Below are 16,727 nucleotides of genomic sequence, written 5' to 3' on the forward strand. Positions count from 1 at the left end.
TAGATTTTTTTTTTTTTTTTTAATTTTTCTGCTTTGATAAAATTGAAAATAGTTTGTAAGTATCAGCAATAATTGCCCATCAAAATATGATGAATCAGTAATTCAATTTGGTCTGGTATTTTCAGCTAACTGCATCCTAAGTGCAGATGGATACAGGGGAGAGATGGTGAGATTGACCACCGCCTCCGTGATGATAGATAAAGGAACTGTCCACAGGTAGATTTTCAATATAGAATACTCAAAAATGCAATTTGATGATCTTAGAGGAAGGGAAGTTCTGAGTTCGCCCCTGAGAAAATTTTGAAATTGAAGTTATAAAAATTGCAGGTAGTCTCGTTTTATGTTAGGGGAAGCGGGAGAGTTCCAAACTTTAGTATTGGAATTCAAGGAATGTAAATGGTTCACTGCAAAATTGTTTGTTAGAATGCCAGCCTTGACAAAAGTTGATATTTTAAAATCTTGTAAATAATAAAAAATAAATAAATAAAAAAAATGAGTCTGTGATAGAGAATCTCTCTCTCTCTCTCTCTCTATCACAATATCCGATTCCCTGTGTCTCTACGAGCGGGATTTTGTTTCTTTTTTTCTACTAGAAATGCATTAGTGTGAATATGATTTTTGTAATTTTTTCTTAAAGAAAATAAATTGATTCGGCTCACAGAAAGCTTTCCAAAAATTCTTTGTTCTTGATTCCCAGCTGAATAGGTGTACTGGTCTGAAATTTAGACAGGTGTTCTTACCTGGGAATATTTTATTTATTTATTTATTTAATTTATTTATTTTTATTATTATTATTATTATTATTATTATTATTTTTTAATTAGCTGCGGGAGACCACCTGCCTTTTGAAAATAAATCATTACTTGTGAAGTGAAAATAAATATCTAAGAAAGCAAATTCTTTGGTCCTTCTCATGTTTCCAACTGTGAACATTCAAGGGGCAGAGTTCCCCATCTTTACATGATGTTTGATAAAGGGTAAATGTCTCCTAATGTGGTTAAGTGCTTTATATTTGAAGAAAATATAACTGATGTAAACTAACACATCAACACAATTTTAAATTTTTATGATCTGAAATTATATGCATAAACAAATTAAATAAATTTTATTGGTAATCTGCATTTTGGAAATCTTGTTCTTTGTGGCTCCATTTTGTCTTTTTCAGTTTTTCTCTTTCAGCTGAAGATTTTGGGTTTTGGTGTAAAAGAGGCCGATGACAAAGCCATCACAAGGATCAAGGTTTTCATGAGGAGAGCGGTGAATAATATTTTTATTAAAATTTCTTATCAAAAGTGACTTTGGAGTCGACCGTTCTTTCCCAGACCGCTTTGGGTTATTGCATGCTGGTAGACAAAATCCACAGTTAAGATATACTAAATTACAAACTAAAATCTATGTCACAGGGGCCTCTGTGGTTCTATGGTAGAAGCTTTGCTTCAAATCCCCGAGGTTGTTGGTTCGATTCCTGACAGTGCCCTGGGTGTTATTTTCTCTCTATGTGCTGTGAATCTTTCTTGTGTTGCCTTATCTGTTAATAAAGAAGTCCAATCTTTCGAGGCAATGGTACCAATCTTTCCGTAGTACTTTATTATGGACACGCCAACAACAACAAAATAAAATGAACTTCATCAGTCAATCTTAAATTTAAAGAATTTCAACTTGAAATAGAATACATATATTGCAGTTTTTTTATACTAAGCTTTTGAAGCGGCTTCGGGAGAATCTCTTTCTTTGCTCACAACATATGCATTCTTTTCTAAAATGATAAGTTCTGATGTTACTTTTCTCGTTGATTCATTTCCTTTATTTTGAAACCATCAAAACAAAGCAGAATATCTGAGAAAATGTCCACAATTAATTATTTAACAAAGACAATCGAAAAAAAATACACACATAATTTCAGTATTAAAGAGTGCTTACAAAATGTCAAAAGCACAATACTTATAGAACAAAATTTTATAGGGTTGCGAAAAAAAAAATCAATGCAAAATAAAATAAATGATGAAAATAAAATAATAAGTAAAGCAAAATATCTTTTCTAATAAAAAATACCAAATAGGATGAGTGTAGAGGGCGAATGAGTGGGTCTGCTAAGAAACACTTTGAACCACTGAACAGGATCTATGAGTATTCCATACCTATATATAAAAAGAATTAAAATAATTTTATACATGAAACTGCTATTTTCATTTAACAATTTGAAAAATTTTAAATTAAATGAACATACTTTATTATATTTTCTAAGGCAACTCGTGCATTTGATAAAACCTGAAAATAAATTAATTAATCAATCTATATAAATAAAACAAAGAATGTGTATGTATGTTCTCTATACAAATCCACAGTTTACGTCGGATCTCGCCCAAATTTGGCAGAGAGGTACTTGGGCACCTGAGAAGGAACGTAGGAAGGTTTTCAAATGCAAAAATAGTACCGAACCATTCGAATTTTGATTTCAGGACCCGAAAATAGATCTTTCTACCCAAAATAATTATTTGATTTCTTTGATTCAGGTCTCATTCAAAAGCCCACGAAAAACACCCATAGTGTTCATTAACTTTCAAATTTCAAAAAAAAAAAAAGCTGTAAAATAAGCAGGAAAAGATTAAAAAGCACTCTGTTAAGTCTAGTGGAATAGAAATTTTAGATCAGAAAATTATCGTTTGTGCAATCTCATTTTAAATTAGCATTCAGAAGGTTGCCACTTTTTTTTCTCAGTTGTGACTAAAAAAAATTTTGTTTTCGTTTTGGGTAAAAATTTCTCTTTTTGATTATTATTTGGCGATTTATCTTCTTTCTTTTTTTTAGGATTTTAGTTGTCTTTTTGGAGGGTTACGTTTAATTTTTTCGGGAACTTTTGATTTGCTGTTTTTTTTCTTTGAGAATGATTATTTTGATGGAAAATTTTGTGGTATTTTTTTTTTCTAATTGAAGCCTGATTGTTCAATATGCGTCACTTGACACAACTTTTATTTTCGAGGTAAACCGTGCAAAACCGGGCAATGCAGCTAGTTAATCTATAAAAAAGAAGCACTGCAATGAATAAGAACAAACACTCAATTTTGGCCCTGAACATTATGTTGTTTTAAACTATAATAATAAAAATAACAACAACATGAAATATTGTAGAACTATAATTAGTTGATGCTTATTTTATTAATGTAAAGTTAGTGTCCATTTTCCAGAACCCAACTTCTGAATTTTTGGACCAAAGTTTGCGATATTAACACTAATTGTGGTTTTCGAGTTGTAAAACTGAATAAAACAATGGGCCGCGTAGATCAGCTTAGTAGGCGGCAGGTAGCCCATGCAAATAGGCTGGACATCACTGTTGGTGAAGTTTTTACACCACTGTGAGACAGATGTTGCTCATGGCTTTGTCTCTCAGCACAGGGATGCCCAACCTAGGCAATGGGGGGGGGGGGGGGATCTTCAATTATCTTTGTATTTCATGCAGAATTCATATTTTACTCAACATGAATTCTACAATTCTACATGCATATTGAATAAAACGTTTTCAAAATATGAACCAGTTAATGTATAAAATTAAATAAAAATTAAATATATACATACACTTTGATTTTACATACAAAAAAAATCTTACCAACAAAACAATACACAAATTTAGAACTCCTCTGTAATTTGTGTATCCACTGGAAGAACTTAACAATGAATCCCTGTGCTTATGACAGCTGAAAAGAGAAAAACAACTTCTAATTTCTGTTTCCATTTTTTCCTGCAACTGAAACAGACAATACAAAACAGTACGTTTTGTGTGCTTTAAAAGTACAATTATAAGGGGAGGTGGGGCAGGTTGGTCCGCTTTTTTGCTTATTTTTTATCTCATCAAAAAGTTTAATAAGCAGTTCAATTTTCGACAATACGTTTCACTTAACACTTTTCAACACCACAGATTTTTTGGAAGTGTTGAATTGATAAACTTTTAAATTGCTTTTTTAACGGAACCTTGTAAAGTGGACCAATGTACCCCTTGGGGTGGGGTACATTGGTCCGCCTGGTGGGGCACATTGGACGCATAACTCAAACAACATTTGTTATAATTTTAGTGATAAATACTGTCAAACTTTGTAACTACCTTATTCTCTTCTGTGTGTAGAGTGAAAAATATAAAGTTCGAAGATCAATATAACATATTAAATTGATTTTAACTGATTAATCATCTTCATTTAAAAACAGCAATAAGTATTCACCATTAGTACAGAATTATTTTTTAAAAATCAAAAGAAAAATCAAAAATTGAATATTCATGAGACAATTAATGCAGATTAAAGTTCTAAAGATGAGTTAAATGATATCTGAAAATATAAAAGTGTTACTTCTTGAGCTTTGGAAGTAGCACTTTTATTGGACTGGGTTTTGGAAGGTTAAGTCATGTATTACTTTTATGCAAAGCTACATCAACATTTGCTAGGGGAGGGGGGGGGGCTCTTTTTTTCCTTCATTGCATTGCATGAAACAACTCCAAAAAGAAAAGAATCCTGTTATACTAATACCATAGATTTCAAAGAAAAAGTACAATAAAATTGACAGCTGTAAGTTAGCACATATTTGTGTTCTAAAATAAAAATTAGATAATCTTTAGTGAAAGTATATTTTTGTATTCCTTTAATCAATTATTTGTTTTATTTTGTTTCTATGTAGAATGCTTGTTTAACAAAAAACAAATTGCTTAATACAGGAACTTTATTATATCATGTATTGCATATTTTATGCTTAGAAAACTATTGCCTGAAAATATTTAAAAGTATATTTGAATTTATAAACAGTAAAAAAAGTGCAGATATGAAATAAAGCTTTTTATAAAATTAATTTAGCATAATTTGATAAATAATTACAAAATATGTCTTTGCTTTTTTTGCCCTAAGTTTTTATTATTATTATTTTGAAACATGTGTAACATGAAATGAAATAAATGTATAATATACAAACACTTAGAATATTGTTATAATTATTGAGAGTTAAGAGAAAAAAAAAGTTTTTAAATTATGTGGGGTAGGTTTGGTCTGGTCCAACGTGCCCCACAAAAAGTGGACCAACCTACCCCACCTTCTTGATCTGAAAAAGTGCCGTCATATTTTTTTTTCTTTTTGATAAAAAATGAAAAAATTCCCAATTATTAAGAACTAAAGGTATTTACTTTAAGAAAGGAGTTAAAATTTTCCCCTGCAATATTGATGAAAACTATTAAAAAAAATAGTTTTCTGAAAATTACTCAGGACTACTGAAATAGCACTTTCTGGAATAAAATTTGGTCAATATAACTGTACAATGTGATTTCATTATAGGGATTTGCAGGACCAAAGGTGCTATTTGTTGGTCTTAAAATAAAATAAAAAAAATTAATAGTATTAAAATAATCGAGACCGGTTCAACATGCCCCGTGGTCCAACGTACCACATCTCCCCCTATACTTATTTTATGAGCACAAAAATTTAGTTTCTGACAACAAGAAATGTTTTAGGTTATCAATAGATACTAGGAGTCTATCACTCCCCTTCTTGACTCATGAGGTCACTTACAGTGGCGTAGCTAGACCCGACTTTCGGGGGGGGGGGGGTTACTTCTTTTATATATTTATATATATATATATATATATATATATGTATAATCGCTTGGAATTTTTTCCTTTTCTTCTTTTTTTTCTTTCTCTTCTCTCTTCTTCTTCTCTTTTTTTTTGAGACTAACTTTTCGGGGGAGGGGGTTTGTCCCCAAACCCCCCCCCCCTTAGCTACGCCCCTGGTCACTTAACAACCTCATGAGATCAAGGCCCGACTAACTAAAAGTGAGGCCCAAGGCCCAAAATACTTTGGAGCCCCCCCCCCTCTCTTCTATCACTCAAAATTCGTCACTCAATATTCAAAAGAAAATATTGACCTTTCCAAACAATAGGGAAGTTGCAACCTATTAAATGTTCATATTTTGGCTATTGGATATTGTTAATTGACCCTCAAAACTAAAAAATTCACCATCGCCGAATTTTAAAACACCGTGTTTGATTTTTAATGAATTTTAAAAAATCCACGCGCAAAAGTGCACGCTTCTGAAACGTCACGAGAGTACGTCACAGGACGCGAATGGGCAGCCTTCCGCCGAAGATCCCTTGTTTTCGCTAGGAGCATTTTGAGCGCGCTGATATTTTTATTTTTTAGAAATTCAATAATCCTTTTGAACACACTATGGAGACCGGATTCGTTAAAGCACAATCTAAATAATCTTCCTCATGTAACATCAATGAGGATATTCGAATATTTCCGAGAGGATGAGAGATTTAATGTTCCAGAAACGCGAGGAGTTATATGCGAAGAGATAAGCCTTTTACGTTTCGTCTTCGAAGTCGAATGCGTGACCTTCAGCTTCTCCCCTATCGGAAGAGGGCATGACGTCACTTCCTATGCCATTTGACGTCACAAGAGTTTGAACTTTAAAGATTAATTTTAAAAAAACTACTTATCGTATCGCAAAATTTTTTTCACCTATGATGTTCATACATGTTACTCTATCATATAAAAATAAAATTGAAAAATCGAAAACTTCCCTATTCCTTTTGAAGAGATTTTTTAAATTCATTAGTTAATTAATAAAAAATGAAAAAACAACTTGTAACTCTTCTTAAGTTTGTATTAAACTCTCAAGACATAATAAACACTAATAAACTATCAAAAAAGTGTTTTTTTTTTCTCCATTTAATAAATCGAATGTCTTGTTATTTTCTTTAAAATGCATGATTATTTAATGCTATGCATAATTTTTTTTTAAAAATTGGGGCCCCAGTCCCAGGCCTGTGCGGTAATCAGGTCCTGCATGAGATTGCAGATAGTTTGTTCTGGTCGCTTCTCAATCCAAGCTCGCCGTGCCTGTCCACTATATACTAACTGTAGTGAAGTGAAGTCACTGATTCCTGCGAGCGAGCAACTCAACTCGAGCGGAGAGCAGGAGTGGAACGAAAACAATTCGGCGATCGAACAGACGCGTTTGATTTGGTGTGTATCATTGTAAGATTAATAAATAATATGGAGTCAGATGATAGTGTTTACTGAATCAACAACAACACTAAAGCTACAGTGGTGACCTCCGGACTATTTTGTGCATTGAAAATGAGTACTGATAAAGAAATTCCGAAACAAAGCGTTTCAACGGACGTTCTTTCTGAAACCGAAAGCACTGAGCAAGCCTGCTTTGTGGGTCATGTTGGAGTGAAAGTTCCACCGTTTTGGAAGCCTGATCCCAGGATTTGGTTTCTGCAGTTAGAAGCACAGTTCCGCCGTGCAAAAATCACAAGTGACGAAACAAAATTCGACCTAGTCGTCAGTTCCATAGAGGCGGAAATCCTAGCGCAAGTTACGGACATTTTAGTTACTCCACCACCCAACAACAAATATGACGCAATAAAAGATCGCCTGATTTCGACTTTCGCAGACAGTGAATCCCAAAGGACACAAAAATTGCTGACCCAAATTGAACTTGGGGATCGTAAACCTTCAATTTTACTCTGTGAAATGAGAAATCTTGCCGACCAAAAGGTTAGTGAAAATTTTCTAAAAACCTTGTTTTTGCAACGCCTCCCAATGGACATGCGCAGCATTCTATCAGTCAGCAACGATGATTTAAATAAACTGGCCACCATGGCTGATAAAATTTGGGACCTTCGATCACCCAATAATTACAATTTGGCTTCGGTGTCACATACTAATGTGTCGATGGTTACTTTGGAATCCCTCCAAAAACAGATAACAGATCTCCGAATACTGGTGGAAAATTTAAACAAAAGGGGACGTTCCTCAGCTCGTCGTCAGCATAGTGGGAAGAGCCACAGCAAATCTGGCAGCCGCAAACCCTCCGATCAGCACGGAATATGCTACTTCCATTCAAAGTTTGGTGATAAAGCGTATAAATGCTTACAACCATGCAGTATGTCTCTTCAACTACGGCGTGAGGGCCCCGACGTGCAGGAAAACTGATACCCCGGCTTTCCACGGCGACAGGGAGCCTAGGGGCGGAGCTGAGTCGCCTCTTCATTAGTGACAAAGCATCAGCAGCCCTTTTCCTGGTAGATTCAGGGGCGGAGATTTCTGTAATTCCTCCAAAGCTCACGGAAAGAAAAAATGTACATAAGTTTGAACTATTTGCAGCAAACCATTCGAAAATTAAAACTTTTGGGCAGAAACTGTTACGACTCGATCTTGGCCTCAGACGAGACTTTGTAATGGGCGTTCATAATAGCCGATGTCGACAAGCCAATCATCGGGATAGATTTTCTGGCAAACTTCAACCTTTTAATCGACAGCAAAAATCAAATGCTAATAGATGGAAATACAAAACTGTCAACAAAGGGAACGTTTTTTTCAACGAGAAGACCAGTCATCACCGAAGTAGAAACGCAACAGCCATATATGTATATAGTCTCAAAATTTCCTGATCTGCTAAGACCTAATATTGTAAATACTAAAATTGTAAATCATAATATTGAACATTTCATCACCACACAGGGACCACCGGTATATAGTAAAGCGCACAGACTTTCCGCAGAAAAATTAAAGGCCGCTCGAAAAGAGTTTGACTACATGCTACAGCAAGGTTTGTGCCGCCCTTCCAAGAGCAGTTGGGCCAGCCCACTACACCTAACCCAGAAAAAATCAGGTGATTGGAGACCTTGCGGGGACTACAGGGCCCTTAACAACGTTACGGTTCCAGATCGTTATCCGATACCATTTCTAACGGATTGTAGCTATATACTGCATGGAGCTAAGATTTTTTCATCCATTGACTTACTGCGAGCGTACCAGCAAATACCGGTGCATGAAGCGGACATCCAAAAGACCGCCATAACCACGCCTTTTGGGCTATTCGAGTTCCCCTTCATGCCGTATGGCCTTTGCAATGCAGCACAGACTTTCCAACGTCTGATAAACACTGTGTTGCAGGGATTAGACTTTCTTTTCTGTTATTTAGATGACATATTGATTGCTTCGAAGGATGAAGAGACACATCAAAAACATCTGTTCCTTCTCTTCGAGCGACTGAACGAGTATGGTCTACGCATTAACCTTTCTAAATCTATATTCGGTGTAACACACATCCAATTTCTCGGATATGAAATCAGCTCCGAGGGAATGAAGCCTTGTACATCCAAAATCGATGTCATTAAAAATTATCCCGAACCTAGCTCTGCCACTAGCCTGAGACGGTTCCTGGGAATGGTAAATTTTTACCACAGATTCATTCCTAAATGCGCTGGCATACAGCAACCACTCACCAAGTTACTTGCTGGCCATAAAAAGAATAGCACCAAACCTCTTCAGTGGACTGACGAAAGTCGTGAATCGTTTTCCAGGCTCAAGGATGCCTTATGTTCGGTGACTCTCTTATCACATCCAGATCCAGAGGCTCAACTGAGTTTGGTAACGGACGCTTCAGACATAAGCATCAGAGCCGTCCTTCAACAAGAAATCGCTGGATTAAAAAAACCTCTTAGTTTCTTTTCAAGAACTCTATCCCCGGCACAGAGGAAATACAGCACGCACGATCGTGAACTTCTGGCCATTTACAGTGCAGTTAAGCATTTTAGATACTTACTAGAGGGAAGGCCTTTTGAAATCTATACGGACCACGAACCCCTCACATACGCTTTTCGACAAGACTTGGACAAAGCCTCTCCCAGACAAGCAAGACAATTGAGTTATATTGCTCAATTTTCAACGGATATTCGCTGCATCAAAGGAGAAGAAAACATTATTGCTGATACCCTTTCCAGAATTGATACAATATCTGCACCATCTCCAATCGATTACGCAGCTATTGCAAAACTTCAAGATGATCACGATTTAACAATTTTGAAGAATAACCCAAGGCTGAGAATGGTTAAAATATCCATTCCAGAAACTGACGAATCCATTTATTGTGATGTCTCCACCAAGAGTAATCGACCCTACATCCCTCCAAACTTCCGACGACAGTTATTTTCTTCTATTCATAACCTATCTCATACAGGGATTAGAAGCACAAGAAAATTAATTACAAAAAGATTCATATGGCCAAATATCAATAAAGATTGTCAGTTATGGTGCAGGGAATGCGTGGAATGCCAAAAATCCAAGGTACAAAGACATACCAAATCAGCTCTTATGGACTTCAAGGTTCCTACCGAACGTTTCCAGCACGTTCACATTGATATCGTTGGACCCCTGCCACCATGTCAAGGTTTTAGATACTTACTAACGATGATTGATCGTTTTTCGAGATGGGTTGAAGCTGTTCCTATGGCAGATCAATCAGCAGAAACAGTTGCAACAGGCATGATCTCAACCTGGATTTCACGCTTTGGAATACCGCAATGTATTACGTCTGACCAAGGACGTCAGTTCGAAAGTCAAATCTTCTCATCTTTGAGCAAATACTTCGGTTTCAAAAATCCAGAGCCACAGCCTACCACCCACAATCGAACGGACTGCTTGAGCGACAACACAGGACTATTAAGACAAGCTTGAGATGTCATTTACAACAAAGCAAATCTTGGGTTGACGCTTTACCTTTGGTTCTCCTCGGATTGCGTTCTGCACTGAAAGAAGACATAGGATACTCTTCGGCCGAGCTCCTTTACGGAAGTCCTCTACGTTTACCCGGAGAGTTTGTTGACACCATTCCTAATGTCACACATTCAGAGTTTGTACAAAGGCTACAAAGTATTATCCGCAACCTAAAACCTTCTGCAACGACTACCCATGGTAATACGAACGTGTTCGTTTCAAAACAGCTTTTGAATTGCTCACACGTTTTCGTCTACAATAATGCCGTCACTTCATCTTTGCAACCAGTTTATCTTGGGCCTTATGTTGTGAAACATCGGTCACCAAAGTATTTTGACATTGAAATCAATGGAACTGTCAAAAGAATTTCAATTGACCGACTGAAACCATGCTTTATCGTAAAGGACAACGACGAGAAACCCCTCGAAAACCAAAGACACAGGGATTTCACGGATCAACCCACCCAAGGTGCATTTCGAGAGGAAATTTCACTGCCGAGCAATCGCACTCATACCACACGCAGCGGAAGGATTGTCAGGTTCCCCCCTCATTTAAAGGATTATGATTCCTAATCGTTTGCTCTAGGGAGGGAGTGTGTAGTTAAGTGAAGTCACTGATTCCTGCGAGCGAGCAACTCAACTCGAGCGGAGAGCAGGAGTGGAACGAAAACAATTCGGCGATCGAACAGACGCGTTTGATTTGGTGTGTATCATTGTAAGATTAATGAATAATATGGAGTCAGATGATAGTGTTTACTGAATCAACAACAACACTAAAGCTACATATATATCACTACAGTTGAGCAGATGTAAATTAACAGGGACGCTTAAGAAATACTGCATTCCCAGTAACAAATGATTTTGGGGTGATGAACAGATGTAGTAAAGTGTTTCTGGTGAAGTTTAGGGATGGTGAGGCAGAAATGCTCGAGCGAGAAAAAATTTTAAGTCGTCACTTTTAAAAGTGCAGTTTTAGACAATCTTTGCTAATGTTTGTGGGAGGAATTTTCTCTTCTTTTAATTTGTATATTCATTTCATTTGAAAAATGTTTCAAAAAATTAATTTCTCTATTGAAAGTTAAAATTCTGCCCCCTTTACAGAGAGGAAGAATTATCCAGGGCGGAAAGTGATCCTTCAACCCTCCCAGATATGCCATAGCTGCGTAGAAGTATTAAGCTGATCCAGGAACTGTATCATACATGCAAAATTCTTCTCTCAATCTAACTCATTTTCTTTTTTAGCATTTGGGATTATTTCTTTTTCTTTTCTAGCTTTATTTTTACTATTTTATTTCATGAAAAAATCATTAAAGTATCTTTTTTTAAAATTATATAGAGGAAAATGGTCTAAATACAGGCCACCACTTTTATTTTCTACCTACTGATTTACCTGTTCACGCTAAAGAGATAATTTTAGCGGCAATGACTCTTTAAAACATTCATGAAGGTCATCTTAGGGTTCAAAATCCATCATACCAGTTTTAAGTGTTTTAAAACTTCATAATTACAAAAAATGGCAAATTCACATTTTTAAGAGGTGATCCAAAAACGGGCCACTTGAGGAAAAACTATTTTATCATTTAAAAAATGAATAAAAAGCATGAAATTTTAGTGCAAAAATTTTATTAAAAATATCTTAGATATTTTTATGAAAAATAAAAATCATTTATTTCATTTTTTAGTTGCAGAAGTTACAAATGTAGTAAACCTTTTTTCTCCATCCCACACACTCGGATGTCTAGCCTTTCAGCAGAGAATCCTCACTTCTCCTGCAATGTCATCTGAAAAGAATGTCGTAAAACAGGCACACTACATTGCCATCATCAGATTTATCAAAAATAAGAACCTCCAACTTGTCATCCTTGTCGTTGCCATCAGTAGGAAGATCAGTGTCTCCTTTCGAGTCCGACTACTGTGGTTGGGATTTCCTTTTTGACTTGTTGGCTTGACTTGAAGATTTTGGCAGTTTTCTTTTTTCACGGGGGCAACTGATTTCCCGCTCACAATTTTCCGACTGTTGTTCAATGCACGCTGCACACTTTTCTTCAATTCGTCTTTGTAAGGTGATCCAGTGATGATGCAAATCTTAGCACTCTTTCGACCTCGATTGTTCTTTTTCTTTGCAATAGTGGGGATTGGAGATATTTCATACGGACTGGCGTGTTTGGATGTTGAAGTTTGATTAATTGGTAGCCAATTTGGAGCGCTGAAATCTGGATGTTTATTTGCCGAGGTTGAGCGTTGATCCGTTTTGGGTGGAGAACCAGTCAAGTTGACAGAAGATGCTGCAAAAAGTGATGAGCTGCAAGTTTTATCAGCTCCCTGTTGTGCAGAAAAAAAATCACTATCTGAAAAAATATGTTTGTCAAGAGAGCATATATCAGTCGTTTTAAAGCCATCAACAGCAATGTCTCCAGTTTGAACTTTCAAGTAGGCTTTTCAGAAGAGCTCCATCATATCAGCTGGTGTGACAGGACGGTTAGAATGTCTTAACCATTTCCTTATTTCCTCACTGTAGTAAGCCTTCAATGGACCCATAAACATCTTAAAGTAAGACAAAACAACGTTAGAAGAAGCACAAATTTAACGTTGTTTTGTCTTACTTTACTGTTCAGCACAAAGGTATTTATTTATACCATAAACATCTTGTCCAATAGCTGTGGAGTTTACGGGTTGAGTGAGGAAGCAGAGACACAATTATCACAAAGTTAGCTCTTGCCGAGTCAATCACTTCCATATTTTGCACATGACTGTAATGTCCATCCAAAATAAGTAATACAGGGGACTGTTCAGTAGGTTTAGTGTTTTCAATAAATAAACACAGCCATTCGCTGAACAGATGAGTTTGCACCTAGCCAGATGGTGGGCCTTTCCAATAGTCCCAGGAGGAGCACCTTTTATAAGTGTTGCCACCATGTGCACTCTAGGGAAAATGACATAAGGAGGTATAAAGTGCCCTGAAGCACTCATACAAGCAATCACCGTTATGGTGCGACCTCTTTCTGCGAATGTCAAGGCAGCCACTTTTTTTTTTTTTTTCCTCTCCTTGAAATAATTGCTGGATATTTACTTTGAACTATTGTCAGTCCTGTTTCATCAACATTAAAAATTCTTTCTGGGGGATACTTGTATTTATCCTACAGCTCCTCCAAAATATTAAAAAATTCCTAAAAATTTTCTTTGTTGAATCTAAGTGCTCGAAAAAAGGAGGTTAGACATGGCTTTTGTTAGGACAAAATATCCTTATGCCTTTTCATTAATAAATCAACCCATGCCCTACCAGCTTCCTCAGAATTTTCCCAGGGAGTTTTCAGGCTGTTCCAATTGGCTAATTTCAAAGCCAGCCCTCTCAAATCTTTGAGGGTGTACTCAAAAAAAATTTTTTCCCATCTGCAACAAGTAATCAACTATCTCACATTCTAATTCTTCTCCTAAGAAAGGTTTCCTGCCCAATTTGATTCGAGCAGCTTGTGCAGGCTCAACACTATTTTTTTAGAAAAAAAGTATCAGTCATCTTTGTCCTGTTTTTCTATGTGCCATAAAACCCCATTAACCCAGTGGAATGCACGCCATCAAAAATTTCATGGACCAAAGGGCGGAATATCTCTAGAACAAAAAACAAAAGTCTTTTTTTTTTTAATTTAAAAAGTTTTCCATTTCGATAAGTAAATAAACTAAATAGAAAAATCAAGCTAGTACTAGTAGAAAGTACTAATAAATTGATCAGTCTTAATTTTTCTAGTCATATAGAGCAATTTTGCTAGCCCTGGCACACTCAGAAACTGTTCTAACTTCAATGTCAAATAATTTAAGCTTAAAACACTTGTGAGCAGAAAGTATTCCACTGTTAATCGCAAGAAAATTAATTCCCAATAAAATGAATCCGCCCAAAAAATCATGGTTAGAAATATAGGATATGTCCCACATCCTTTGCAGCAAAATATCAGCAAATTCTTCACTAACGCACAGCTGCAACTCAATGCCAGTTTTGATGGTCAAACACATGTAAAAATGCAGCTACTGAATTTGGTAAGAAATTTCGAATGCTCAATTTGAGATTCTTTCCCTTTTTCTAGTTTTGAAGTCCCCCCCCCCACCAGTGCCTTACTGCAAGTTAATTTAAGTCATTATATTAAGTCAAAGCTTTCAAGTATAGAAAACAGCGTGGTCTAAAAAAGGGGTAAAAATGGTGGTCCAAAATCAGGCTAACCCATTTTTGGACCAGCGTCGCGTCGATAGCCTGTTTTTAGACCATGCAGTACTTAAAGTTTATGGTATAATAAACCGTTACTAGACAAACAAATATTTCAAATCAAGTACACTGAAAGAAAGCCCATATAATCTACTTTGATTTAAGATAAAAATCACTTACTTCACTGTATAAATTAGAAAGATATAAATTGACTACAAGCTTCGAAACGTTTTGAGTTCTTCAAAAGCGATCGTTTCTTACAAAATAGTTCCTGACAAAGCACGTGCTTCCCTAATTTTCAGCGGGTAGCCCCGTATTTAGACCACTTCCTCTATTTTTTCAAAATAACCATGGCAAATGGCCACCCCCCTTGCTGTTACACCCCTGGAAAGAAACTCAACCACCAACCCTTAGGTATGGGACTGTATTTTTGTCCTTGCTGATGAAAATTTTTGCATCCTCCCTTGAAATTGACTCGCCTCGTACTGAGAAATCTGTATTTCCCTACCTGTGGCAGTAGTTTTCGTTGCTTTTTCCGATATAATATACAGTAAAACCCCTCTAAAGGGGAAACTAACAAGAAAAATTTTTTTTGTCCGCAATAGAGTTGTGTCCACAGGACAGGATTTTAATAATGTTAATTGCCTTAGAATCAGGGATTAAAAATTGTCCATTAGGCAGCATTTTATTGTATGTGCATTCAGTATACCATGTTTGACTCCCCCCCCCCTTCCTCCTCCCAAGAAATATTTAAAATGATGGACCTGTTGCTAGCATAAACTTTTTTTTCTTCTTCCAGACTGATATAACTAAAAATTACATCATTCAAGAGCAGAGAAAGGAATAAAAGAAATTTGAAAAAAGCATTCAAATTATCATCAATGTTTCATTAACAAACTTACTAAAATAATTAAGAAAAGGCTTAGGATATTATCAAGCTCACATGGCAATAATCCCTCAAAACTTTTAGTCTTTTGTCAAAAAAAAAAAAAACCAAAATGCGGTACAGTACAAAACTTACTTCCATCATAAGTAATTGCGATGTCAGTGAAAAAAATAAGAAATGTGATACATTTTGTTTTTTAATCCATGAAATAAAATCTTATCTTAAACAGCATGAGTAACAACATTAATATTTTAAGTCAGATAACACGTTACTTTTATTTGTGAACATAATTTCACTTCCATTGGCTTGTCATGTGCACATGGCTAAACATTCCGTACTTCTAAGTAAATACCTTAATTCTGCTTTTCTTCCCATAAAGCAGAATCATAGTTCATTTGAATAGATCAATATGTTTGTATATTGGTGGAATTTTCCAAGATTAAATAGCAAGGATGTTTTCAAGTAGGCAGAAACGCAGCTCGGTACGCAAAATAAAACGACGAATAGGATAATAAAATAATATGACAACTTACGGTTTATCAGGCTGAACGGTGCGTAATCTATTTTCTTTCCTTGATTCCCCTTCAACAAGATTTCCAAGAGTAACACTTTTTGCTCGACGTAATCGAAGATTACCGCTTTCTTCTACGAAACTCATTGCTAAACTTTACAAGTTCCGTAAATGATATTAATGAATTTCTAAAGATGGCAATTTTTTTAGCTTAATATTGAAGCATCCATTCTTCCATTGACCGCAAGCAGACGAATTTACATGTGAGTAGCCCGTGGGAGGAAGAAAAAACATCAAAATACGATATGCATGCAAGGAGCACGAGTACGGTTGCAGATTGATCTTGATAAGAGAAGTAAACAATTATTTGCGTTGCGTCAATTTCACGTGAAATTTTTTTTTAGCTCCCCACAGACAGAAATAAATTCGATTGATCAGCAGCTATAATGTTGAAATGAACATAAATGTTACTAGCTACAAATATTTGAAATTTTGCAAGCGTGATTTCAAATAACACGTGATTGCAATTTTCAATGTATTGCGTTTAAACCAGCATCTGATTTTTCATATTTTCTAACATTTATGGGTTTTATTT

At 35.9% G+C, this 16,727-nt stretch overlaps 1 protein-coding gene across 1 annotated transcript in view; it reads right to left on the reverse strand.

Moving 5' to 3' along the window:
- Positions 1–16,448, reverse strand: part of LOC129229466 (diacylglycerol O-acyltransferase 1-like) — a 56,870-nt gene extending 40,422 nt beyond the window's left edge. Inside the window, exons 1-4 of the mRNA XM_054863779.1 lie at positions 16,155–16,448; positions 3,605–3,692; positions 2,228–2,268; positions 2,053–2,138 (exon numbers count right to left, since the gene is read on the reverse strand). Coding sequence (XP_054719754.1) covers positions 2,053–2,138; positions 2,228–2,268; positions 3,605–3,692; positions 16,155–16,279 — 340 coding nt within the window. The 5' untranslated portion in view covers positions 16,280–16,448. The remainder of the gene's footprint in view (positions 1–2,052; positions 2,139–2,227; positions 2,269–3,604; positions 3,693–16,154) is intronic.
- Positions 16,449–16,727: the final 279 nt, after the last annotated feature.

The sequence above is a fragment of the Uloborus diversus genome, chromosome 9, assembly GCF_026930045.1.
Source record: "Uloborus diversus isolate 005 chromosome 9, Udiv.v.3.1, whole genome shotgun sequence".
Lineage (NCBI taxonomy): Eukaryota > Metazoa > Arthropoda > Arachnida > Araneae > Uloboridae > Uloborus > Uloborus diversus.